The sequence below is a fragment of the Lampetra planeri genome, chromosome 11 (assembly GCF_965212315.1).
Source record: "Lampetra planeri chromosome 11, kcLamPlan1.2.h2, whole genome shotgun sequence".
Classification (NCBI taxonomy): Eukaryota; Metazoa; Chordata; class Hyperoartia; order Petromyzontiformes; family Petromyzontidae; genus Lampetra; species Lampetra planeri.
The window spans coordinates 14,736,832-14,763,631 of NC_136117.1; the positions used below are offsets into that span (position 1 = coordinate 14,736,832).

Sequence of the window (26,800 nt, forward strand, 5' to 3'; positions counted from 1 at the left end):
AGAGGGAGAGGGAATCCAGCGGGGTGTCGCCTCCCCGTGCCCCCCCCCATCTCTATCCACACAGCTCCCTCCCTGCCACATACGCACATACACGTGCACACTCACATACTCGCGCACACACCCATGCGCGCAAACACACGCACATACACACATGTAAGCGCACACACGGACACATAGCCATGCACACTCAAACAAAACACAGATCCCCGTGTTGTCTACATGGACTGTCGGGGCAAGCACGTGGGGTGACCAACACCACGCTCGCCCGCCTTTGTATCCCCAGTGGTGATACCACACCAAGTACTAATTTAAAGCTGAGTTGACCTAGGGGACGCCCAGGACAGGTTCAATCATTCGACGCTGTTCTTGGCCGTGAACTTGAACGGAACTCGGCATCGCCGGGTTCGCAGCGCAGTGCGCTCACCACTGCATTACACCCCCACCACCAAAACCGCACACACCGAAACACCGAAGAGACAGAGACACACTCAGGAGGCGCAGAGACAGCCCCATCGCCCCACCTCGCTCCTGACGCAGCAGCTCTTGTTGCCTAGAATGACCCTGATGATGCAGTGGTGGCGGTGGGTACCGCGTTACTTCATAGCCGCTGCGCAGGTGGTGCCACGCGCTCTCCACATCCCTCCCCCTCATCCCCCGAATCCACCCCCACCCCCTCCTCCCCCCCATCCCCCGAATCCACCTCCACCCCCTCCCCCCTCCTCCCCCCTCCTCCCCCCCATCCCCCGAATCCACCTTCACTCCCCCCCTCCTCCCCCCATCCCCCGAATCCACCTCCACCCCCTCCCCCTCCTCCTCCCCCATCCCCCGAATCCACCTCCACCCCCTCCCCCTCCTCCCCCCCATCCCCCGAATCTACCTCCACCCCCCCTCCCCCCTCCACCCCCATCCCCCCATCCCCCGAATCCACCTCCACCCCCACCCCCTCCTCCCCCCCATCCCCCGAATCTACCTCCACCCCCTCCCCCCTCCACCCCCTCCCCCCATCCCCCGAATCCACCTCAACCCCCGCCTCCTCCTCCCCCCATCCCCCGAATCCACCCCACCCCCTCCTCCCCCCGTGGGTGTCTTGGCAGTGACAACCACTGCGCGTGTTTACGAAGCGCCGCCGCGTGCGCGTGGGGCGCGCGCGCGCGACGATTATCTGACGCGGGCCCTAGGCCCTGTCCTAGGTCGACTCGGCCTCAAATGAGTGCCCTTGTGCGATGTGTAAACATCGTCACTGGGGAGACAATGCCAGCCGGGCGTAGTGCTGGCCACCCGCCCCCTCGTGTGCCATCCCGGCCATGTGCTTCTCGCGAACAGCACTTGCCACAACAGTCTGTTAAGCCTATACGGGGGATTTGTCTTTTGTATGGCTGAGGGAGAGTCAGGTTGTGTGTATATGTCTTTGTGGATGTATGTGTCTTTGTGTGTGTCTTTGTGGGTGTGTGTCTTTGTGTGTATGTGTCTGTGGGCGGGGAGCGGTGGTGTGGCGGTTAGCGCGCTGCGCTACGAACATGGCGACCCGAGTTCCCGCTCACGGCCAACACCAGTGACGATTATCTGAATCGGTCATGGGCCTCCTCGAGGTCGACTCAGCCTCAAATGGGTACCTGGTGCGACGTGTAAACATCGCCACGAGGGAGACAAAGGCGGCTAGGCGTGATACTGGCCACCCACCACATCGTGTGCTGTCGGCCATCATATGTGCTCGCTAACAGCACTTGCCCCAACAGTCTGTTATAGGCTATACGGGGGATCTTTGTCTTTGTGGATGTGTCGGTGTGGGTGTGTCGGTGCGTGTGCGAAAGCGATGGCGCAGTCGCTAACGCACTGCGCTACGAAGCCGACTACGGCTCACATTAGCGGTGATTCATATCAGAACCAGTCCTGTGCTTCCACTAGTTCGTCTCAGCCCTCAAATGAGTACCTAGTGTATGTATAAATCACTCATCAGCACCGGGGGAGACAAAGACGGCCGTGCAGTGGTTCTGGCCATAACACTACCCGCTCGTGCGCCGCGGACGGCGGTGTTACGGGCCCCTTAATAGGTGCTCGCTAACACCGGTTGCCCCGACAACCTATGGCGCAGCATGCTGTGTTTATCTGCTTCAATGATTCTTGGGCCAAACACCCCCTGCACTAAAGTGGCACTGCCCAAGCCTCTCTGTCAGAGCCGAGTTGTAAACAAACCAAGACCACGCCCACTACCATTAGCCCCGCCCCCAGCCCCCACCCCAGCCCCCACCACAGCCCCCACCACCACCCCCGAAACTTCTCCGCAGCAGCAAACAACAGCGGGAACACGCATTGGGGTCACGTGGCGTAGCCTGCGATAGCCCCTCCCCCTTCACAGTCCCCCCCCCCCGCATTCCCCCCACCCCCAGCGCTGCCCAACAAGGGAGGGAGTCACGTGATTGGCTCGCGCCAGGGATGTTATCTAATCCTGATATGAACTATTAACAATCATCATGGACATCATCACTGTCATCATCAGCCAAGGCTGTCATCATATATTCACTTGAATACACCCATTGTCTTTCGTCGACATGAACATCGTCATGAACATTATCAACAAGTTCACTAAACTAATTATCATCATCAATTTCGACTACAATATCATTATAAACAGCCATCGTCCACATCGTTAACCATCATTATCCCATTAATCATCAACATCTTGACAAGAACATCACTTAATAGCAGAGGTGGGACAAAGTCATTGTTATGCAAGTCCAAGTCGAGTCGCAAGTCATCAAATTCATGACTCGAGTCTGACTCGAGTCCAAGTCACATGACTCGAGTCCACACCTCTGCTTAATAGTGCCGTCATCATCATTTACTTTCATTGACCGTTATCCTCGTTAAAGACCAACATCATCATAACATGCATAAACACCGATCACCAACATAATTCTATCCATTGTCAACATCACGATATACAGTAGTGCTTTCAACATCAGCAACATCATTAGCATCGTCGCCACGATAATAAACATCAATCAACATCACCATCCTCCCATTTATCATCACGAGATCATCACCAAATATGCCGACCATCACCACCACCATCATGAGTATCAATCTCACCACCATCAACATCGTCATCCCCACCATCATCTTCCACCATCAGCATTACAATCATCCCTACCATCGTCCTTACAACCATCCCCACCATCACCCCACCATCACCCCCGTTACCTGCGCACTCCTCAACAGTCGCTGCGCAGCGCGGCCCTGTCACGTGTTGCTGTCGCTGCTGCTGCCGCGGATTTCTACTCGCCCGTGTGTTGATGCGCAACGTGGATGCCCGCGGCAGCTGCGACGCAATGAATATAAATAACTAAAATTGTAATAAATCAGCCCGGTGTCGATCCTTTGCTGGATGAAGGTTCTCCATACTCGGCGGTGGTTGTGGGGGTTCTTTGACCATACTTTACTCAGCTAGTCAGGGCGAGTTGGTTCAAGTTTCAAGTTTCATTTATTAGGTATAGCTCTGTGAGCCATTCGGTTCTTGAATCGGGTGCAACCGCAACAAACAACAAACAAAACACATGAACAAGAAAACATCTTAAAGTGACTATGTGCAAACAGAAAATCCAAGAAAAGACAGCAAAATATTGCAGAAAAAGCACCGGACACCAACACTGTGTGCAAAAATCCCAGTGGGAAAGTGTGGGGGTCAGCACTGGTTTGGGTATCACTCGCCAACCACGTTAGCCATGACCGGGAATTGAACTCAAGTCGCCAAAGTCGACGCGCAATGCGATAACCACCACTGCACCGCAGCACATGCTGTGAGCTGTGGGGCGGCAGATGTAGTTTGTCGTCAGCAGAGGGAAGTTGCATAAATATCTTGTTTTGTACTTCTATGCTCCTCCGCCTTTACCATCCTCCACGATCCGATGAGCTATGAAGCTTCTTTTGACAGTAATACAGACCGGGCACACCACTGTTAATTTACTCGGCAGGCGGTGTGTGGTGGGGTCAAGTGTGAAAATATCCACCTCTTCAAAAACGTCCGGTCATCGTGAAAAAGTAGGCCAAGGGTTATTTTATTACTTATATTTCTCCACAACGACACGTGATTATTTTAACAAAAAAATACTTAACACCTAAGATGCATCAATAAAACTGCCTTAAAAGGAAAAATACATAATAGTAATGGCTATTGACCATTGCCTGACACGTTGCTTGTTCTATATCTTTTCACTTTAAGGCAATGTTATTGACGCACATTTTGAGTGTGATGATTGTTGTATAGATTATTCATTAATGTGCACCAAACGATTCTCTGGCAAGTGCTTTAAAAATGTTTAAACGTACCTGGTTCAGCCTGGCATTTAGAGATAAAGATGAACACCCTTCGACAAATGTAAGGTTTGACATGAACCTGATTAATATTATTGCTGCATCGTATTAAATTTAAATTTGAGAATAATAATTTATGTGCAGAGGCCTTGGTTTGAAAAACAAAACGTCTTCCACAAATTCTTCAACAATATTTCCTTAAAAGAAATAAATTATCATAGGCGACGTTTCGGGCAATGACCATTATTCATACTACACAGAGAGTCCAAAGAGATAACAAGAGTTGGAGACTGCACTTGTTTACATCACAGTGTCAAGTGTTATTGACGAGTGTGTTGAGTTGTTGTTAATTGTGCTCTTGGCCCACTGCCAACGCAGCAGCTACAAATAATGTGTTTGGTTCAAGAAAGGCCCCTTTGGAGCAATATAATTCGATTGATTGACCAGGCAGGAAACTGCTGAGCCTGGCAAATCGAGTATTGCGTGCAATATTTTTCAGGAGCAAAATGTCAATATTGAGGTCTGCTAGCCACTAGAGGGCTTCACGAGAGAATTCGTGTAGTTTTGATATTCCTCCACACAAAATCAAAAGTCTATTTCCCGAGGAAAGCCAATCGAGCTAAAAAGCATTCCACAATTAGATATTTAAAACACAAACTTAATAACAGCAATTATGTTGCAAAATTATGTTCACACTTAACTCTAGCTATTTTGATAGTTTAAATGAGGATAGTGATGGCAGAACCTAGATGCCAAGATACGAAACTAAGTGGTTCCAAAACTTTGGGGCAGCTACATTAAATGCTTTTGCAAAATCTGGGAACTATTAACATACAATCAGACGCGCATCGCAGACTTTTGGAACTATCCAATGGTAATAACAGGTCAGACAAATAAAGAGCATCTCTACGGGCAATATCCTTGTATATGAAAATAGCCCAGATTACAGTGGTACTACTGAGCTAGCGCAATCACCAAATAATGTGTTTGGTTCAAGAAAGGCGGCCTTTTTGAAGCCACAGCTCCAATGATTGACCAGGCTGGAAGCTGCTGAGCCTGGCACGCCACCACGTGCGTCCCAATTTCAAATCCTTAATCCGCGCTCCCATTGGTCCAAATCCAAAGCGGCCGCTCCAACCACGCGCGTCTCTTTCGCCCGTCACGTGGGCGCGCTCGCGGCCAATGGGCGTCGTTGGAGGGCGGCGCTCAGCATTGGCGATGGAGGCCGTGGGCCGCCGCCTCGCCTACTCCGTGCACAAGTGGTCGAGCTACTCGGCCTCCTACGTGCCCGAGTGAGTCTGTGATCGCGCCGCGACGAGGTTGCTGTCTACCCCTGCGCCAGTGCGAAGTGTCGCCAATTGCTTCGTGCGTTGATATTTAGACATTGCCACCCCGCCGCCATTACGCTCTTGCTTGGGCCTAGTCGCGGCCTACGCCCTCCCTACTTGCCTGAGCCGCTGGACCGATTTGAGGCGCACTAGCCCTAGCCGAGGGATCCATCCCAGAGCCGTCGCAGCTCCGCGGGTGTGCTTGCGTGAGGGGCGGGGGGGTCAATATTAATGTTTGTACAATAGTTTAATCGCTTTTAGTTGGTGCACATTGGAGATTACGTGCAAAGTAACGTAAGCGGGTGGATGCGCTTCGTGAGCGGGGGGAGGGTTGGCGAGCGTGTGGTTGCGGTCAAGGATAATTACGGAGTGGAAGCCAAAGCTTGCAACGCGCGCCAGAGAGAGAGAGGCAGAGACGTGGAGATGGAGCGACGGGAACGATTTCGTGTGTGGACGTTTGGTGGATTGCTACATCGCGGGGCCCAGCAGTGGATCGGTCATGATAGATAGCGATTGTTGAGCGGTGTTCCATAAACATGAATGGCTGTGGTCATGTCAATTGATCGCCTGACGCGTCGCGGAGTACGCAGACGAAATCAGTCCTTCATGTTTGTGTTAAGTCGTGGAAGCGGCTTTATTAACATTTGTAGGGGGAGGTTGGTGGCCGGTTTTGTAAAACGAATTGAGTCTTAAGCAGTCTTTAATACAACTTACACAACAACGCCAGTGGTTGCACTTAGCAGTGTGTATTACCGAGCGAGCAGTGCACATATGAACCACTCCACGACTCCGCTTGACGAGTGTGCGGTATAGTACGTGCTATGCGTTGAATGGGATCCAAGAGTGTATATTCAAGATAATTGTTTTTTTACCATTCTATCTGGCAACAAAACTGACACCTTTTTTAGGAGTGATGTTTGCATAGACCACAATACTTGCAGCCATAATGCAAACAAAAAACATAACTCTGATAATATATGCACTGTTCTTGAAGTTGGTTGGTCCACACCCGAGACAGCTTTCCTTAGAGCCTAGTCTCACATGGGTTGGACCAGATGACGCTAAAAGGCGCACAACTCAAAGACAATGCACCATCAGAGTATGAGAGCTCGGGGTAAGCATTTACACCATTGGAACCTCATTTGCCAGTAAAAATATGATAATTGTTTTTTACCCTTCTATCTGGCAACAAAGCTGACACCTTTTTTACAAGGAGTCATGTTTGCATAGACCACAATACCTGCATTCATAATGCAAAAAAAGGTGTCAGTTTTGTTGCCAGATAGAAGGGTAAAAAAACAATTATCATATTTTTTACTGGCAAATGAGGTTCCAATGGTGAGTGTATATTCAGTATATGAAGTGCTCTTGCCAAAACACCCGTCAACCCAGCAACTTCTATTTGGCAAACCTGTCTTCCGATGAGACCGGGAAAGTCGAAACGGGTCCATAGTTTGCATGCTTAAACACATACTCCTTAATAGTTTGGTCTGGAAAGCCTGTATAGGCTGATAGACTAAAAACGGGTTTTTATTTGCTGGAAACCACTCAAGTCGTTCTGCCATATAATATTTAAAAAACCCTGAAATTAACAAATTCGTCTGCAACACTGCCTTAAAACGAACCGTATGTGAAAGGCGACGTTTTGCCCAAATGTCCCTTCGTATCAAAATAAAGTCCAAAGAGGTAGGAAGATAATTTGCTATGTGATCGTCTCCGTATGAGGGCAACGTTAACGAGCTTAAGTGGTTGTTTCACGTTGTAATGTAGACCGATGAGCGGATGCGTACAGCAGCTGAAGTCGGTTTACGTAGTTTGCGTCGGAGAGCACTCTGCGTTTGGTATACATTAATGTCATTGTGGCTTGTAAGAGGAGGTTCGTAAGTAGTATCGTAAAACTACTCGAGTGTTTTTTTTGCAATACAAATCAATGCATGCTTTTTACAAACGCCTTGAATAGCTGCACGTGGTCTGCAGTGTTATCTTGTGTGACTGAACTCGGGATTGCACCCTCATAGCGAGCGAGTAGATTGTAAATGCTTGAGTGGTTTTATTTTGTAACTTGGATAAGGACTGTTCGATATAAATGAGGTTCGGTGTTTAAATTAGCAATGTCGAATAACGAGCGATTTCATACAGCAGAGCCACAATCCCTTGCGAGGCAACATTTCTCTGTATATTAAATAATAAGAAACAATAGACTTTATTTCACCAGCTCCAAACTCATAACAGCATCATGTCTTGTTTTGCAAGGGTGACCTGGATTAATGTTACAGGACAGTGAAATACAATCAGGGAGAGCATAACATCATTCAACACAGATTGTCAAGCTTGGAAAATGTATGCCACAACAAAAATTATACAGAGTGGAAAATGCCACTTCAGTTTCTCTTCTTGGCTGAAGAAAATAAACTAGTTTAGTTCAAGAGTTGCTGCAGAGAACAGACAACTTCGTGGGTTGCCATCGCTCTGTGGATTTTACTTGATGAGGTTTGTGTCTCCCCGTGTCGTCGCCCACCAGAAACATCCTCGTGGACATCTCCAACGACCAGTCGTCACGATGGTCCTCGGACAGCAACCACCCTCCGCAGGTGCAGAGGGATCACTGCTCGAGATCCTACTACCATTTATAATGTTCAGTTCTGCATCGCGCGTCCTTCCAAATTGCATCTCACACTCGTCGAGGAGGCACAGAAAAAAACTGGAAGGCAGCAGCCAACCAGTGTGCCGGTGCCAACAATTTCCCAAGCTCTACATATTAAGATGTTGTCAGCCAATTAATCGTCTATACGTACGCAACACAAAACAATCGCCAAACATCGTTGTGGAGAACTGTAATGACAATATATTGCCATGTTTATTTCTGCACGTTAAATGTCACTGGTGTTTTTGACAAATTCTATTGGCGACACGGCCTTCTAGTAGTGCACATAATCAGCAGCATTGGCTCAATATAAGGAAAACATTAGACTGTTTTGACATTGTTTCTCATCAGCAGTCAGGCTTCCTCAAACCATTGCTGGTGAACTGCCAGGTGTATAAAAGTGTTTTCCCGAGGAAATTCACGATTCATCAATTGGTCGGTTGAATCCTAGTTTTAGGTTCTTACGATACTTAATCACATTCAGAGATTGCACCGGAGACCTTGCAAGTCCAGCGTGCTAACCATTAGACCTTACAGCAGCATCCCGCCGGTTGAAGAATTTAAACTGTGAAACCTGTGTGGTCGTTGTGAGTAATGTTCCCCCGCTGCGTGTTTTGATCTCGCTCAGTTCCTACTGCTGAAGCTGGCACGCACGGCCGTGGTGCAGAGCATCACGTTTGGCAAGTACGAGAAGACGCACGTGTGCAACCTCAAAAAGTTCAAGATTTACGGCGGCATGAGCGAGGACAACATGACGGAGCTCCTGGCTAGGTCGGTCTATGCGTTTGACCCGGAAGTCTGTAGGGGTCGAGAGGGGTAATGGTTGGGATTGTGAGGCCGATGTAAGAATTAAGCCTTTGTATTAAACAGAACTAGAGTTGTAAATGTTTTTTTTCTATTGTTTATCAGTTATACTACATTTGAAAAATTTATAATTTGTTGTAGATTTCTGTAAAAAAAAGTATCTTAAGTGTTCAGTGCATGAAGCCAGCTGCATCGTTGTGGTTGAGGATTGTATTTTATTGTATTTCCTCTTTTAGTTCCCACTGTGACAAAAAAAAACATTCCACTTAATCACGCATTTGTGTGCTTTGCAGCGGCCTGAAGAATGACCACAACAAGGAGACCTTTTCACTGAAGCATAAGATCGAAGATCAGATGTTTCCTTGCCGCTGGATTAAAATAGGTGCGGGCTTGGACACTTGCGTCAATGCATACATTTTTTTATGAATATCGATTTTTAATAAGCTCACCGATCATATTGTCAGCCATGATCAATCACTTACCTGAGCCATCGACCATCTCACTTGGTTGGCTAAGGCGACGAAGTCATTGTGTGTGATGCCATCTCCTGACGTCACCCGTCATGCATTGTGTGACAGCATCTCGTTTTGCGGCTCGTAAATGTATTGCTGTTATCCGCTAATTAAATACGTCTAGAGAAAAACACATTTTGGAAAGCCTTATAAAATCCATGCATTTGTGTTATTGTTCTTGTAATTGTTTGTGTGCCCAGTTCCCATCCTGTCATGGGGCCCCAGCTTCAACTTCAGCATCTGGTACGTGGAGATGCACGGGGTGGACTCTCCTGATGTGGTGCTGCCCTGCCTGCATTGGTATAGCAAGGTGCGTCTCGTGATAAAGACGCCCAGCGAATCGCGTAGAAATGTCCGCAGACTCCATACAAATTGCTTTTATAAGCGATCTTAATACAGAGCATCCCAGGTTCCTTTGCAACAAAAATAAGGCAAAGTAACTGGCCAATCCACACTGCTCAAAATGCAAATAAAACTGACGATGTGATTATTGTGAACTTTGTATTGTACAGTGTATAATGGTGTTGCCATATGGCAGGAAACCTACTTTATCTCCTGCTGTTGTTGCGTGTGAATCCACGAGTGCTGGGAGCACAAGGCCATCTGGCTGTTCCGCAAGCTGCAGCATTGCGAGGCAGTGTGACCCCACGTTATTTAGCATCAAGAGAGTCTAGAAAAACGCGTTGGAGCAATCTAACCAAGAAATAACAGATGCACACACTGACATCTCGGCGTCTCTTTAATCGGCTAGAATCGGGGCTTAATTTCACAATTTCTGGGTTGCTGGTGGACTGGAGTAGTAGGCGGTAGATGACTAGGAGACATAGCCATCGTTTCCGTCCGCACAGTACCGCGAGCGGGAGGCGATCCGCTTGTGCCTCAAGCACTTCCGTCAGCACAACTACACGGAGGCGTTCGAGTCGCTGCAGAAAAAGACGCGCATCGCCCTGGAGCACCCGACGCTCACGGAGCTGCACGACCGCCTCGTGCTCAAGGGCGACTTTGCCGCCTGCGAGCAGCTCGTGGAGAAATCCGTCGGCGGTGAGGCCACCGCACGTCCGCACAGACAGACGGACACACCAGCCACTGCGCGCACGCTTCTAGGTGTGCAGCGAATCATCCGTTATGGTTTGATTTCGAACGCTTTGCAACTAAGTGTTTGTGTTGGCACTGACCGTCGCTTCTGAACGCGGCAGGTACGATAACTCTGGTACAGATGATCCAGCGCGAACAAACAGAGTATAAAGTTGTGTTGCTCTTAGAAACTTACTGTGTTGGAAACTGGAGAAATTAGAAAAGGGTTTCCCAAACCGTGGGCACACAAACCAGTGCTCAGGGGACTGTAATTTTCAACGTGTTTTGCCCTGACAACTGCCCGTCAGTTTCTGCTTTTGTTGTTTTGCTGTAACTTCCCACTGCTGGGCGAATGTCTCCCCCATTGCATAGTAACACAAACCTGTATTCAACTCGCACTTTAATTGGCGAGTTTATAGAGGATAAATTATTATAATTTACTCTCCTCTGCCAATCCATTGCTGGATGGAAGGCATCTCCATGCCATGTCGTTTGACTATACTTCACTATTCTAGTGAATGTGCATTGAAGGGGCTCCCTGGACCAGTTCCGATATGTCACTCGCCGCTGATGTTAGCTGTAGCCGGGATTTCAGCTGAGGTGGCCGGGTTTATAGCACAATGCACTAACCACCTGCACCACTGTTCCACGACAATTTATAATTATGGTTTGCAAATAATAAAATCGCAGGACATCTTGTGAGTTGTTTCGACACTGCTTGTCGTTTCAGAGGGGCTGTTCAACCACTACATCAGCCAGCAAGAGTACAAGCCCAGGTGGATGCAGATCACACCTAAGAGCTACAAAGGTGGGGTTCTTGCAGCTGATGTGCATTCAGGAGCTGCCTTGCAGGAATTATCCCTAGTCTCGCTTGTTGGCAACAGGGCACTGACCTCATCTGCTGTTGTGTCCTCAAGATGATGGCGATGACAGCCGACCTGGGATGCGTGGAGGCCACCAGATGGTCATCGACGTCCACACAGGTGAGTGCGGACAGTCCCGGCAGGTGGCCTGTCTGTGTCTAATTCGCGTTTGCCGTTAAAATGTTAATTAAGTTGATTGCGAAACGCGTCTCGCCTGACTCCCGAGTTGCAGTGATGATGATGATGCTGCTTGTGAAGTGAATCAAATTACTCTGGTGATGCTGCTGCACTCAATAACACCGTGGCTGTATAACATTTAGAGAGGTCACCTTTATTTAGTGAATGAATAATCTGATTGGCAACTCGCACAAGTAGTCCAGTGGGTTGGCTGCCACTTGATTTTATACGAATGAAAAATCTAATAACTTGTGTTGCCATTAAGACAGCACTGATTGAAATTAAGATAGAGAACGTTTGTGTATGCATGTCCCACGTGACATGGTGTACTGATTCAATTTAAGGTCAGATCCCGTGTGCATGTGTGTATATACATGGTTGTCCAATCGGAGCCTCAGAAGCGGCGCTTACAACAACTGGCAGAGCTCCGGGCAGCTAAATCACAGAAAGCTGGTGCAGTCGGGAGCACAGATGGTGCATCTTGCCAATCAATATAGTCCGTCAACGCATAACACTTGTGCCTGCCCCGTGACCTCGTGCCAGCGAGCCTTCGACAAGTCATGTGGCTTCACAAGCACTAGGTGATGTCACCACAAATTAATGTCAAATGGAAGTCGTACCATGTTAATTAAAGAGTGGTCTGTGTGTTATACTGGGCTGATGATGTTGATGAAATGCAACCTGCTTCAAAGCAGAGGTATGATGTGATGCTCCCCTGGCCGCCCGCGTGCCACAGAGACCGTCTACCTGTTTGGAGGATGGGACGGAACTCAGGACCTCGCGGACTTCTGGGCGTACAGTGTCTCCAACGGCCAGTGGACGTGTATCTCCAGGGACACCGCCAAGGAGGTGAGGTTTTATTTCTCTTATCACCGGCAAAAAAGAACGGTTTAATCCTGAACGTGCGATAAGTGGCACGTCGCGAGATGAAGACTCCCATTTCGCAACTCAGAGCAGTGCAACTGGTCCACAGATGCAGATATTGCAGAGCTCCGTCTTGAGATCCCATCAAGTGACCTCAGTAGGTGACACCACTTTCCCACCTGCCTTGCCTTTTAATGTCCGTCACGTGACAGTCAAACTCGTATTTTTTATTCCCAGAGCTAGAACAGAGCCAAATTAATTGCACAACCATATTTAATGTGATGCAATCATTGGTAACCAGGCTGACATCATCATCTTGCTTTGCTTGAGAACCCAGTTTAATTACAGCCAGCTGCCTGGATTTAAACTCAGGATCTCAGCAGTGTAGCAGTGGCATCTTGATCGGCGACCCAAGTTTGATTCCCGGCCACCGCTTACGCGAGTGGCGAGTGACATCTGAACTGATCCTGCGCCCCACAACTCCAGCCCGCACTGACCAGCGTGCCGAAGTATGGTCAAGCGGGTCCCCCCATGACCGACATGGCGTGGGGAAGCGTTCATCCAGCAGTGGATTGACTAAAGCAGCGTGATTCATGATTGTAATTGTAAAGCACTGCTATGGGCTACGCTGGAACTTCCCAATCACGGTAGACTCAGCAGCAAACACTGAACAGGGTGGTGTTGATGAGCTCAAAGTCCCCTGCATCGGAGGGCACAGTTGAGTGTGTTTTGTGAAAATTGCCCGCTATGCCAATGCGGTAAAAGCTTGGCTCTATAAACAGCGGGTGACCTTTAAGCTGTGCACTCTGATACAGGGATGGATAATCTACGGCTCACTTGCCAGATACACCCCAAGACTTCACATCATACGACCCATGGGCTACATGAGGTTCACCGTCATAATTTATTACTGGATATCACGCAAGTATAAAACACGGCCAGAAGCGCCAAGTAATGAAGAACCGATACTGGTTCAAGCGCTGTGGTGACATCACTGCCACTTAGTGGCGAATGGCAGCTGTTATTGGGGTTGCCAAAGGCATTTGAGAATCCGATGCAGCAGCCCTGGGCAAGGAATGGGTTTCTCACGCCTGCTCTCTACTGGGCTAACGTTTCAATTGCAGAATGTTTGTTTGTTAACACAAGCACTCGACAATGAACTCGCCAGCCATTCCAGGAGTCGTTGCAGTTCCATGTGGCGATTCGATTTCGGAGCAACGTGATTATTTTTACCTTGCTGTGAATGTCCACCACTCGTGGCTGCAGGCTTAACATAAACCAATTGTGTAACATTTATTCACAATAAGTTGCAGTCCACTGCCACATGAAGTCTTCCCAACGTGTTTTTTCGAGGGGTTTGTTTGACTATACTTCACCATGCTGGCCAATGCGGGTTGGTGAAGTTAGCGCAAGCCCATTTTTGGTTCAGATGTAGCTCGACTTTAGAAACCCTGCTCTGGAGGGAGACCGAAAGAGCACGTGGATTGAAGACCATACGCAGGTTAATGTCTTCGTCGTATTGACTGTTGAGACGACTAAGAAGGCTTGGGCAGGGCGCGTTGCACCTAGAACTTAGATGGAATGATGGACGATGGTCAATAATAGTGACGGGAGTGGCAACAAAGGCGTGGGTCGCATCCAATGGGACGTCCACCTGGGAGATGAAGCGATGGACTCCGCGTGCAAGTGCCTGGTTGATTGTGAGAGCTTGGGGAGGCGCTCATCCAGCAGTGGAATGACAACAGCTGATGATGATGCTCCAGAAGGAGGGCCTCGTGAGTGTAGAGCCTTTACCCCACCTCCCCTACTGCCCCCCTCCCCCATCCTGCACCCACCCCGCATGTCGTATACTATACTGCGATTTAAATGTTTTTCAGGGGAGGCCCACCAAGCTCTATAGCTCTTTTTCAGAAGCGACCTGGCCACAAATGATATCTCAACGAAGTGGCTTATCATCATGTGGAAATTTATAGCGGCTAAACACTCATCATACATGTTGATTCTAAATGTGGTGAGAAAAACTGGAGCATCTGGAGAAAAATCCACACGACCACGGAGAGAGACACGCAAACTCCAAATATACTGCTGGCGTCGGGGTTGGGATCTAACCTGTGACCTCCTATATACCAGGTGAGGTCGTTAACATCTTGCCACCGTGACACCCCTGTACGACACAGGGAGGCCCCAGCGCGCGCTCGTGCCACAAGATGTGCATTGACGTGGAGCGGCGCCACATCTACACGCTGGGGCGCTACCTCGACTCGCTGGTGCGTAGCAGCAACGCGCTCAAGAGCGATTTCTACCGCTACTCGATCGACGGCAGCAGCTGGAGCCTGCTGAGCGAGGACACGTCGGCCGACGGGGGGCCCAAGCTCGTCTTCGACCACCAGGTGAGATGGCGGCGGCGGCGGCGTGGAGAGGGATGACGTAGCAGGCCCGGAAGCTCTTTTCACGCACTCGCTAATCTACTCGGCTCGGTCGCTCTTCTATCGCTACTACCATTGTTATCGTTCTCGTCACCTGCCCTCGTTGATTCCTCCACCCCTGTTGATTAGACAGAGGGCTGTTGAGCCCCCCTCGCACTCCCTTAGCCGCCAGCGATGATGTTTCCAGTCGAGCCGTTGACCGCCAGGCGAGGCAGTGACATCATCATCCGCGAGAGTTTATTTTTACAAGAACAACATACACAGGAAAAGAACTGAGCCAGAGAATGTGATGCATGGAAAATAGGTGCCCCCCCCCCCCAACAGTGGTCCAGCAAACAAGGGAAATAGAAACGCAAGAGACAGGAAAGGGAGAGAAGGGGAAGAGTAGGAAGAGGTAGACAAAGGAAGGTGAAAACGAGAGGAGCGATTGGAGAGGAGTACACAGAGGGGTGGACAAATCTAATTGCCGTCGAGCCGACAAAAGGGGACACCGTCTCTTCCTGTAAGCGGTTAGCGAGCGCGCGACAGAGCCCCGCCACGTACCACTGTGGGAATCTCTTGCGCCCGCGATTCGGGCCGGCGCCCGCCGCTCGGCGATTCTCGTGCTTTCGATTGCGTCAGTGGTGACGATGTTTGCAGGCGAGTGGGCGAGCGAGTCCATTTGGGTTTGGAATTGGCAGCCGCCTGCGTGCTCGGCGGTCGTGCCGCGGAGTAGTGCGAGCGATTGTGATTGCGCGCCGCCGTCGCCGCCACTGCGGTTGTTTTTGTACTGAAATCCCCGGTCCACCCTTTGCCCTGGCCAGCTGATGTTGGCAATGACCTTGGCCTAATGGGTTGTTTGTGCTCTCACTGTACCCCCACACAGTGCTGCCCACGCACCCACGCAACGTATGCCCGCATACACACAGCAGTTTTGTGTGCTTTATGGAGGGAGATTTTAAGCAAGGTGTTTGTAGAAAGAAATATTGTTGATTTACTAGTCACCTCTCTTGCATTGGTAGTATTGGTGATCACACTGGACCGGTTTTGTTCCATCTCCCTGCCCAGCTGTTTAAACAACGGTGCAAGTTTCTCAAATCCACCATTCCGCCTCTGTCCACCCGGCAGTATAAATGGGTACACCACAGTTAGTGGTTTGGTAGGACGTGTGGTGGGTAAACGTGTGGGTACTGCCACTTCTTGAAAGAATAGAGGCTCTTCTGTCAGTTGTGCTTTAATTGGTGCAGCAGTTCACGTGCTGTAAACCCAGCGAGTTCAATTCCTGGCCACGTCTCACGTAAGTGACGAGTTTTATCTGAACCAGTCCTGGAATCCTGCACCTGCACCAATCTGCATTTACCGGCGTGGTGAAGCACAGTGAAACTACCTCGTGACTGATACGGCATGTGGGGGGGGGGGGGGGCTTTATCCAGGAGTGGAGTGACGGGCTGTACATTCTACCCACCTCGTCCATCTACTCGCAACAAAAGCTACTTTCTGGACACTGGCGTTTTGTGTGTTTCCGTATTCTCTGGATTATAAGACGCATCTTTTTCTCCTGTACCTTAAAGCAAAAGTTGGGATGCGTCGGCGTGTGTGCGTGTGTATGAGAGCAGATTCGTAAACTTTTTTGGCACCAGGCACAAGTTATTTGCGTCCCACGCCGATCGTTTAACCCCGCGCCCTCCTCCCCACGCCAGATGTGCATGGACTCGGAGTGGCACACGGTCTACACGTTCGGGGGCCGCATCCTGACCGGCGGGGGCCAGGGCGACGAGAACCGTGGCGGTGGCGGTGGCGGGGAGGCCCAGTTCAGCGGCCTGTACGCCTACCACTGCCCCACACGCTGCTGGCGCCTGCTGCGCGAGGACTCCAGCAACGCCGGCCCGGAGGAGATCCAGTCCCGAATCGGCCACTGCATGCTCTTCCACACGGTGCGCGGCGACAAGGGAGATTTCCCCGCAGCTCCAAAAGGATTCCCTTTCCTAAACATTAAACCAATTGTATGGTGGTGGCGATGCTGCTGCTTGGCAGTGGATGCACGAACAACGGGAAAAATTATCCCGCCACGTTCGTTGATAACGCTGCGGCCTTAAGCAGAGGGCAGTGTTCGTGATGAATGTGTTGAATTGTTTCAGACGTGTACCCGGTTAATCATCTCCCATCTCAATCGTAATTTGATGCTAAGCTGTCCATCCTTAATGGTAACTGCACTTGCAATTGCATTTGTAGCACAATTGTCACCCTATACCTGTTTAATGTTTCATTGAATTTGTAATTGTACTCTGATCAGTCTAAAAATAATCCTCCTGAGCTGATTGATCACGCTACAGGGAATTTATTGAGCATTGAGTTATGTTTGTGGAATAATTTAGATTTCTCATGCAACAGTGTACTTGGTCTGAGCTCCTATAAAGGCTGGCACGGTATACGACGGGGTGGGTGGTCAGAACCATGCTTCACAACCTTTATCTCCCCATTGGCAATGTTTACACACTGCACAAGGTACTCATTTGAGGCTGACTAGACCTAGAGGAGGCCCAGGACGGTTCATATAATCGTCACTGGCATTGGCCGTGAGTGGGAATTGAACTCGGGTGGCCAGGTTTGTCGCGAAGTGCGCTATAAGTGCCGTTGGTGAGAACTCATTAGGGCCGGTACGGCGTAGGAGGGGCTGGTGGGGCCAGGAATATATAGATATGGACGCACGCACGCGAGATATAAATAACCCTCGAGGTCACGGCACTGAGGGACCACCTCTCTGTGCTTTTCCTCATTACGCTGAGCGACAGGCCCAGTGAGTGAGAGTCCGCTGCTTGTGTGTCCGCGTGTGTGTCCGCAGAAGAACCGCCACCTGTACGTGTTTGGTGGGCAGCGGGCCAAAACGTACCTCAACGACTTCTTCAGCTACAACGTGGACACGGACCACGTGGACATCATCTCGGACGGCACCAAGAAGGAGTCCGGCATGGGTGAGACGCGGCGCGTGCGGTGTGGCCGAGGTGATGAGGTGCTCTCGGCTACGCCTTACCCCGTGTTGTCCACTTTGCAAACTATCGCTTGTTGTGATGATCGTTTTTTATATTTTGAAAAGTTTATGAAACAACAAACTTGTTAATCAAAGTTCTAAATATGTGTTAGCTGTAAAGTAGAGTGCTATGCGAAACGATTTGTCGCGTAACCGAAAGTGGATTTCGGGTGCGTGCCGTACATCAAGTACCGCATGTGTGCCATACAAGGTGGTCTCGTGTGTGCCGTGACGTGACTGTTGTGCCGTCATAGTGTATGTGTGCCATGTGATGTGTGCATCTCGTAACGGTTGTGCCGTGCCATTCCTGCGTGCGCGTTGGTGTCTCATGCCAGTCGTGCCCTAACGGTTGTTGCGTGGGCGATTGCGTGCATGGGCAGTGCCGATGACGGGCTTCACGCAGCGCGCCACCATTGACCCCGAGCTGGACGAGATCCACGTGCTGTCGGGCCTGAGCAAGGACAAGGAGAAGCGCGAGGAGAACGTACGCAACTCCTTCTGGGTCTACCACATCGTCCACAACACCTGGTGAGCCTGCCGCCGCCACCACACCCGCCACGGCACTCCGCGTGCCTCCCTTCCCTTCGTCCACCTCGGATGTATGTTGAACTTCTTTCGCACCGTGCATAGCCAACCGTGCTAATCGGAGGTGCTTGTGGTGCGGACCGACGGGAAGCGACCTTACGACCCACGCCGCACACCAGGGCTCGCTTCCCCGTCATGTTGTCTTCGTTGAGCTTGGGAGAGAGTCCGTTAGCCGTGTGATCGGTGCGGTTTTGCCACAGACGGATGGGCAAGGACGGGTCACCCGATGTCCTTTTGCTTGGACTCGTCTACGCGACGAGGCTGAGAAATCACGCAACTTGATCTTCCGTCACCGAACGACCGCTTTGTACACGCGGCCTATTTGTGATCGTAACGACACGTCGTGGATCGCAACCGTGTCACATTGCGATGAATTACGTCGCTTCCGATCGCTGAGCAGGTTGCCACTTGCCAGTAGCGTCTGTGTCCACTGCGAGCAACCAGTTGCGGAGATATCCAAGTACAAGCGATTGAAATGGGACCTTTTTTCCAGTATAAAAAAGGTCCCACTTCGCCTTTTGGCGTTCTCTGGTCTGACACTGGCGAGACTAGGCGCCAAAGAAGGCTGTTTATGGTATAGGCCATGCTTTGTTGTGTTCACCACAAGTTCGTGCGGTGAATGCGAACTTGATTAAATCTTGACTTAAAGCTTTCGTGACTGTAGGAATTCATATTCTTTGGGTTTTTCGGTGAAAGTCACGTAGATATAGGTTCATAGAAAATAACAAAAAACTACGACGTTTTGATCGCAATATAAGCGTTCGTCATCAGGAAAGTCATCAGGCAGACGACTGCTTGTGTTGCGATCGAAACGTCGTAGTTTTTTGTTATCTTCTTTGAACCTATCTACGTGACTTTACTGAAAGACCCAAAGAATGCGAACTTGATTCCTTGCAAAAGGTTTCTATTTGGTGTTTGAACATTTTAACACCAGTTTTATTTCCAGAAAGGGTAAAACCTATTCTTATTTTTTTTTAATGCAAGTTATTGAGTTGCGTGCGCTGTGTGCTGTGCACCCCAAGGTCGTGCGTTTACAAGAACTTCCAGGCCGGGAAGGAAGGGGCTGCCGGACGCGGCAGCGTGGAGGAGGAGCCGTGCCCTCGCTTTGCTCACCAGCTCGTGTATGACGAGGTGCACAAGGTGAGCAGCAGCCCCTCCATGCTCACCGTTAAACATCGGCCACGATCGATCCACAAGCCGCCGCCATCTCTCATGCAATGTCATCATCCGGCGAGCCGCCCTGCTGCGCACGAGCTGATCTCGCAGCTCTATCTCCTCGGTGGATGTCCAACCTTGACGCGTCCCGTCCCCAGGCTGCCACTCCATCATTATTCTCAACCGTCGGCCGTCTCCGCTTACAGTGACGTGACCTGCCCAAGCCCCGCTTACTTGACACAACGATTCTAACGGTGTCATCCACCTGCGTAGGATGTTTAATCCATGTGGTCCCTGGCTCTGTAATTTCAAGTAGGCCTCGCTTCGCGCGAGTGCTGTTCTGTATGCGACATATCAACCTGCTCTGCTTGAGAAACCCAGTTAATCACAGGTGGCTGAATCCCAGATTCTCGAATCCGGGATCTCAGGCATGACACCTCCAAGCCGCTCGGCCACCTCCCGTCGTAGGCCGCATGTTAACCGACGTGAACGTTGCCGGCAGGTGCACTATCTGTTTGGGGGAAACCCCGGGAAGCCGACCCTGCCCAAGATCCGACTGGACGACTTCTGGGCCCTCAAGCTGTGCCGGCCGGCGCGCGAAGACCTCCTGCGCCGCTGCCGATACCTCATCCGCAAGCACAGGTCAGGCTCGCTTTACTGCTAGGCTCTCCGCTCTGCTCGGCTCACCCCACGAGCCACAGTCTCGCCTCGCAGTCGGGCTCGCTCCACAGCTAGTCTCGCAGCTAACAACTGGGGGGGGGGGGGCGGTGGTGGCGCGTGCAGGTTCCAGGAGAAGGCGGTGACGGAGCCCGTGGCGGCGCTCACGTACCTGCAGACGGAGCTGGCCGACACCGTGGATCACTCCGACCCCACCGAGACGAAAGAGGTAGCGGCTTCTCATCAGGGGCAGCAGCCGAGTTGCGAGCAGGCTCTACGTGTGTGTGAGGGCGGAGGAGCGACGCTCGCAACAACGAGCGGAGCGCGGGGTGGTAAAAAAACGCAGTGAGGTGGCACAGAGGGGGCAGCACATGTGGTGCATCTGCCAGCCACCTCAGTCAACCCATGGCACCTGAGTTTGTCCTTTGACCTCCTGCCAGCAGCGGTCCTTACTCGCATCACGTGATTGCCTTAGAAGTGCACCTAGCCTCTTACAAGTGGTGTGGTGATGTCACCACCACTAGTGGCGGCTGTTCTTGTTATCTATGGCTTATGGGAACAGATGAGCGCCCGTGTGAGTGGAATGGCTCGTTTGTATCGCCCGTGTGGAACAGATGTTTTTGTTCCACTGTCTGGAATGCATCTCTCATCTTCCACCTGCATGGGATCTGCACGCCCTCCAGCTAACAAGAGGCTGTGAGATAACCAGGGGGAGTGCGATGATTCACTCGCTACGCTATGAACCCGACGGCCGAAGGTTAATTCCCTGCCTCCGCTAACATCGGTGACGAGTGACATCTGAACGGGTCAAGGACCTCCTCTTTCCCACCCACCCCTTTTACCAACTCGCTCTAAGTGGCGTGGTGAAGTATGGTCAAACAACTCCAGCGGTGCATTGCCGTGTTGTTTCTCTTTGACAGTTCCAGCTGCTGACGTCGTCTCTCTTCAAAACCACGTCAGACTTCATCCCCCTGGGTGAGTGGCGCTGCGTGCGTGCGCGCCCGGCACCCCCTTCTCGGCGCGACTTCCACGAGTCGTATTTCGTAACAGCGCTCATTCATCCGAGAAATCTGCACGCGGTGGCTTTGTTGCGATTTAGGACCATAATTAATTAATGCCAGTTGTAGAAAAGTGATTGTGCCTATGTTAATGTTTAAGGCGAGGGAGCGAATAAAACTGTCTGGTTGAAACTGGACAAATGAGCTGTAAGAACATGACACCGAATCGTGACATTCCATTGACTCGGCATGAAGGTGAATCGCTCCATACCTACTCAGACCCACAAGGCAAAAGCTTTTGTGTTGCGTCAGTCTTTTGTATGCTGGGGAGTTGGTGAGCGATGGTGCATGTTGAGGTTGCTGAGCGAGCCAGGTGGACAGTTTCAGCAGGGGTCTCATTGTGAATCTGTGAAACTGCCGATGAATGATTGAAATCGTCAGGTGTAGTTGCTTTGCGCCCTGCAGTTTGAAATTGGCGATTCCAGTCGGTCTGCGGGCTATCGTTAAATCTTCATCGGCGGCTTCCGTGAGGATGCGTTAAGCCATTCAAGTTGTTTTACGCAAACAGTCGCGTTTTGTAGACACAATCTTGACGGTTTCAGCGGAGAGGACTGGCCCCTCTGCCACCACCCCCGCCACTGAGCCTGCTGGACATCATTAGAGTCATCCTTCCCCCCCCCCCATCACTGTCCCATCACATTCCCCGCAGGTTACTCGGACGTGGACGAGACGTATGCCCGCCGCTCGCAGCTCTTCGACACGCTCGTCAATTTCTTCCCCGAGAACATGACTCCTCCCAAAGGGAACCTCGTGGATCTCATCAGCCTGTGATGCCCGCCGCTCACGCACTGTCTGGCGCCAGTACCACCACCACCACCACGGCCACTGGTGATGGACGGCGGCAGCGCCGGCGGAGCCACGGGTGGGGCTGAAGAAGTGGCCACCACCACCACCACCAAATCCAGTGCCTCGCTCGGTCATTCGCTCGCTCCTGCAGGTGCAGTTAGCCAGCGTAGAAGCAGACCCGCCGAGCGGCCGGCTCAGCGTGCGAACAGAGGTTGGTCGCCCGCCTATGTGTGTGCGCGGTCTGTGGTCGGTAAGTCCAGCCCAGGGCTCCAGTTCGTACAAAATTACAAGGTCGCTGGCAGAACGGAGTCGTTGACTCATACCCATGGCCTGAGCGCGAGAGGTATTCTGGATGTGGTGGACCGGGGAGCGGAAATATTTAGCGGGTCACCGGCGTGGTTCGACTCGGCTGAAGCCAAGCCCCGGTACCTGTGCGCACAAACGGCGCGTGCCGTGGGGTGCGTAGCGGGTGGTGCGTTGGTGCCCATGGTCATGCTGCAGCTGTTGCTGCTGAAGCACACTTCATCTCATCCCGTCGACCGGCGCCACAATGCTGGGCAGGCTTGCGGCAGGGCGAGGGCTTCCACGCGTGTATATTCTAACATTTTAAACAAACATTTTGACAATGATTTTTTTTTTCCCCATTATAAAGAATTGTTTTCAAAAGGCATGAAACTCACACAGTTTTGTTTGCGTGCGTGAAATTGACACATCTTTGCTTGCGCTTAAAAGGCTGGCTTTGAGTGGCCAGTGCTGTCTTTGATTTGATTGCTGCCACGTATAAATAAATTGTGTGGTGGTGCGCTTGGGGAGGTGGGGGGGGTGTGTTTGGGCGTTGCTGTACCGCTGGGGCATGGAACAACGAGTGCCGTGAACTCTGCCTTGACGTTGCATCTGAAATCTACTGGAGCGTTAATAATGTTTACGTCCGTGCAGGAGTTGGGCGGGGTGAGCGGTGCTGCGAGTCCGGCGAAAGCCACAGCGACCTCATAAGATCATGGAGCTAATTCAGGCGTCATACCACCCAATCATCGCTTCTGTATTCGGATTGTTAATTTCCATAGTTTTCTCTTTTATTTTCGTTCAGTACAGCGACTGCGCTTTTCCCTTTTTTAGGGGTAATGGGCGACTGCACTACAAAACGCTGGGAAAAAAAATCTCACCGCGTGGTAAAGTTTTCTTGGCATGGTTTATCCGATCACCACCCGTCGGACCGGCGCCTTTTCCCTGCCGCCGTGGCCCACTGCTCGACGGTGCCACTGCAGCGTGGGAGGTGGTGGTTCACCATCCAAGTGGGACGAGCCAGGCCACTTGCGGCACAGCACAAGCGTGACACCGTCCTTGCTGCTGCGGGGGTCGTAGCCCTGGGTGCCACGCCCGCTGTGCGTCAATTTAGTTGGGGCAGAGCCGTCAATGAGACTTGGCACAGCGATAAAAGTGCGGCACCACGTGGAGGCCAACGGGGGCAGGTTGGTCTTTGGTGGGGGCCTGAAGCTGGCCCCTCTACCTAGCAGACTGGGGGGTCCGAACTGTAGAGTTTACAGGTAACAGGGTGGGTGGATACAGATTTAAGGAGTCGGCTGATTGAAATTTTAACCTTGACTTGTATGTATTATTCTGATTACAAACATTTTTATTGTTAAATCCACAGTACATCACGGATTGAATTTACTGTCGATGTAGTTGAAGTCGGATTTGTTGTGGCGGAGGGGAGAGACGCTGTAGCCGATGGACGGAACACTTGGGGGTGACACGTTGGCAGAAGAATGCTGCGGGGGGTCCCTTACAAGGCTCCAGAAACAATTTGGGTTTCTCTTCAATGGGAAAGGAAACTCTTATGAATAATCATCGTATACTTGCGTGTGTTAGCTTCAAGCTTAGAAAGTATTGTTGAACCCTTAAAAAATAGTGCATTCTAGCCTGAGCCAGGGAGAGTCCAACCCATTTGGTTGTGCAGGTGGTGGAACTGCACTGGCTACTACGGGCCTGGAGGCAGGGGAGAAGTTGGAAAAAGTGGCCCATTTTGTTCCTTGTAGCAGAGCTCACACCAAACATACTTTGTGTGCCACTGCTCAAACCCATTGCCTTCATTTTCCAAGCGCCAGCTGCTTGGCGCCCAAACCCCTCGGCTGCAGCGCCCAGAGACGCCGCTTTCAACTGGGGAGTTGCCAAGGAGTACCCAACGATCGTGGCTTCCACATTGTCAAATGGTGGTGCCCCCCCCCCTCCCCGGAGACGAGAGCCGGCGCCACCGTGGACACCACGTGGTGCTGTGCCCCCACCGTGTCCTCCCCCCCTCCGCCACCAGTGGTTGAGTTCTCACGCTCGGCACGGCCCCCTGAGCGCGCTCGAGAGCGAGGATCCCGGTTCACTCGTTCCGGGTGCGTGCGTGTGACCCTTGCATGCACTTTTGGACATTAACCGCATAATCAGTGGCATTTTCGTGAGGATTTGAATCTGCATCGTTTCTTGAGAGAGAGGCTCTTTAAAGTGAGAATGTTAGAGGTAGGGAGGGAGGTGAGCTACATTAAAAACGTGACATTGTGTGGCGTCCATTTCATTTGCCACCAAAACTGAGGACTGGTTCCATCTCTGGAGGTCATCTCTTTTTGGGTTGTTGCTCGAGTGTATGAGGAGGTATTGGAGGGAGGCAGGACATGCAGAGGAGGTGTTGGTTTGTGTGTAGAGGTGTCTGTGAGTAGGTGTGTGTGAGTGAGTAGTTGGTTAGTGTCGCTGTGTGTTGGTGTCTGTGACTCGTGCAATGCTTCGTGCACTGCACCACGAACAGCATCTTGAGTTTGATTCTCGGCCACGGCTAACATCAGTGGCGAGTGATATCTGAACCGCTGCTGTGCCTGCCTCGGGTTGACTCAGCCTTACGAGTACCTAGTGCATTGTGTAAGCATCATCACTGGGTAGACAAAGGCAGATGGGCGTGGTGCTTGCCGCACCACCCCTCGCGTGTGCTGCGCCGGCCTTAATAGGTGCTCGCTAACCGCATTTCCCCAACAGTCTAGGGCTATATGGGGGATCTTTGTCTTCGTGTGATGTCTGTGTCAGAAGACATCTATGTGAGCAGGTGTCTGCGTGTAAGCAGGTGGGTTTGTGTGCGAGCAGGTAGCTTGTGTGTGGGCAGGTGTATTGTGTGTGTGTGTGGGCAGGTGTATTGTGTGTGTGTGTGGGCAGGTGTATTGTGTGTGTGTGTGGGCAGGTGTATTGTGTGTGTGTGGGCAGGTGTATTGTGTGCGTGTGGGCAGGTGTATTGTGTGTGTGTGGGCAGGTGTATTGTGTGTGTGGGGCAGGTGTATTGTGTGTGGGCAGGTGTATTGTGTGTGTGTGTGTGGAGGCAGGTGTATTGTGCGTGTGTGTGTGGAGGCAGGTGTATTGTGTGTGTGTGTGTGGGCAGGTGTATTGTGTGTGTGTGTGTGGGCAGGTGTATTGTGTGTGTGTGGGCAGGTGTATTGTGTGTGTGTGTGTGTGGAGGCAGGTGTATTGTGCGTGTGTGTGTGGAGGCAGGTGTATTGTGCGTGTGTGTGTGGAGGCAGGTGTATTGTGCGTGTGTGTGTGGAGGCAGGTGTATTGTGCGTGTGTGTGTGGAGGCAGGTGTATTGTGCGTGTGTGTGTGGAGGCAGGTGTATTGTGTGTGTGTGTGGGCAGGTGTATTGTGTGTGTGTGGGCAGGTGTATTGTGTGTGTGTGTGTGGAGGCAGGTGTATTGTGTGTGTGTGGGCAGGTGTATTGTGTGTGTGTGTGTGTGGAGGCAGGTGTATTGTGTGTGGGGGCAGTAGTGCAGCGGTTATTGCGCTGCGCTACGAACCCGGCAACCCGAGTTTGATTTCTGCTCACAGCCTCCAACACCAGTGAGGATTATCTGACCTAGTCCTGGACCTTCCCTAGGTCGACTCAGTCTCAAATGAGTACCTGGTGCGATGTGTAAACATCGTCACTAGGGAGACAAAAGTGGCCGGGCATGGTGCTGCCCCCCCATGCCCTCGTGTGCCTTCATAGGTGCTCGTGAAAAGCACTCGCCCCAACAATCTGTTAAGGCTACACGGGGGGTCTCTGTGCGAGCAGGTGTCTGGATCAGACTGGTCACTTACGCTCTGCCTCAATGATTTAATTTACTCACCGCTTGCGGGATCCCGCACGTTTCGCGTGTATGTATTGTACATAAGTTGTAAAGGCTGTATTTTTTCGTCAGTATTATTTCGTAATAAAAGTTGCAAACGAACCTCTGGTTGGTTAGCGTGGTGCAGCTCTCGCTGCCAATGCCATGACGCAAGTGACTTGGAGATGACGCTGCTGCTGTTGGCAGTGGTGCACAAGCAACATAATAAGCAACTTAACACATTAGTCAGTCGGCCATGAAGGAGGGCTATTGCCTCGCTCTACGCGTGGTGCTCGCACAACGTGTTTTCTCTACAATGCGATTCTTCGTCGTATCTCGCCAAACTTGATCGTGACATTGTTTATGGGGAGATGGTTTTTGCTGAATGTGCTTGTCGCTTAACGCGGAACGTATCAGGAACGCATCTACCGCGTTAAACGAG

At 51.1% G+C, this 26,800-nt stretch overlaps 1 protein-coding gene across 6 annotated transcripts; it reads left to right on the forward strand.

The window, feature by feature from the left end:
* The first annotated feature begins 5,462 nt into the window (after window positions 1-5,462).
* On the forward strand, window positions 5,463-26,481 carry LOC144721376 (muskelin-like). Of its 6 annotated transcripts, none has more exons than XR_013585894.1 (19): window positions 5,463-5,603; window positions 8,161-8,230; window positions 8,912-9,054; window positions 9,381-9,469; window positions 9,800-9,909; window positions 10,427-10,640; window positions 11,404-11,481; window positions 11,591-11,656; window positions 12,450-12,562; window positions 14,755-14,967; window positions 16,683-16,916; window positions 17,825-17,954; window positions 18,391-18,538; window positions 19,618-19,735; window positions 20,253-20,392; window positions 20,534-20,636; window positions 21,328-21,382; window positions 22,115-25,960; window positions 26,015-26,481. XR_013585894.1 is itself a non-coding variant. In XM_078598941.1 (18 exons), exons 1-18 carry the CDS (start codon window positions 5,494-5,496, stop codon window positions 22,234-22,236), a joined length of 2,256 nt encoding a protein of 751 aa, XP_078455067.1. In that variant the 5' UTR covers window positions 5,463-5,493; the 3' UTR covers window positions 22,237-26,481. The 6 variants fall into 6 exon arrangements, 2 of the variants coding, with proteins under 2 accessions (XP_078455067.1, XP_078455068.1); XR_013585893.1 differs by having other exon boundaries at window positions 22,115-25,587; window positions 25,627-26,481; XR_013585895.1 differs by having other exon boundaries at window positions 22,115-25,387; window positions 25,463-26,481.
* Window positions 26,482-26,800: the final 319 nt, after the last annotated feature.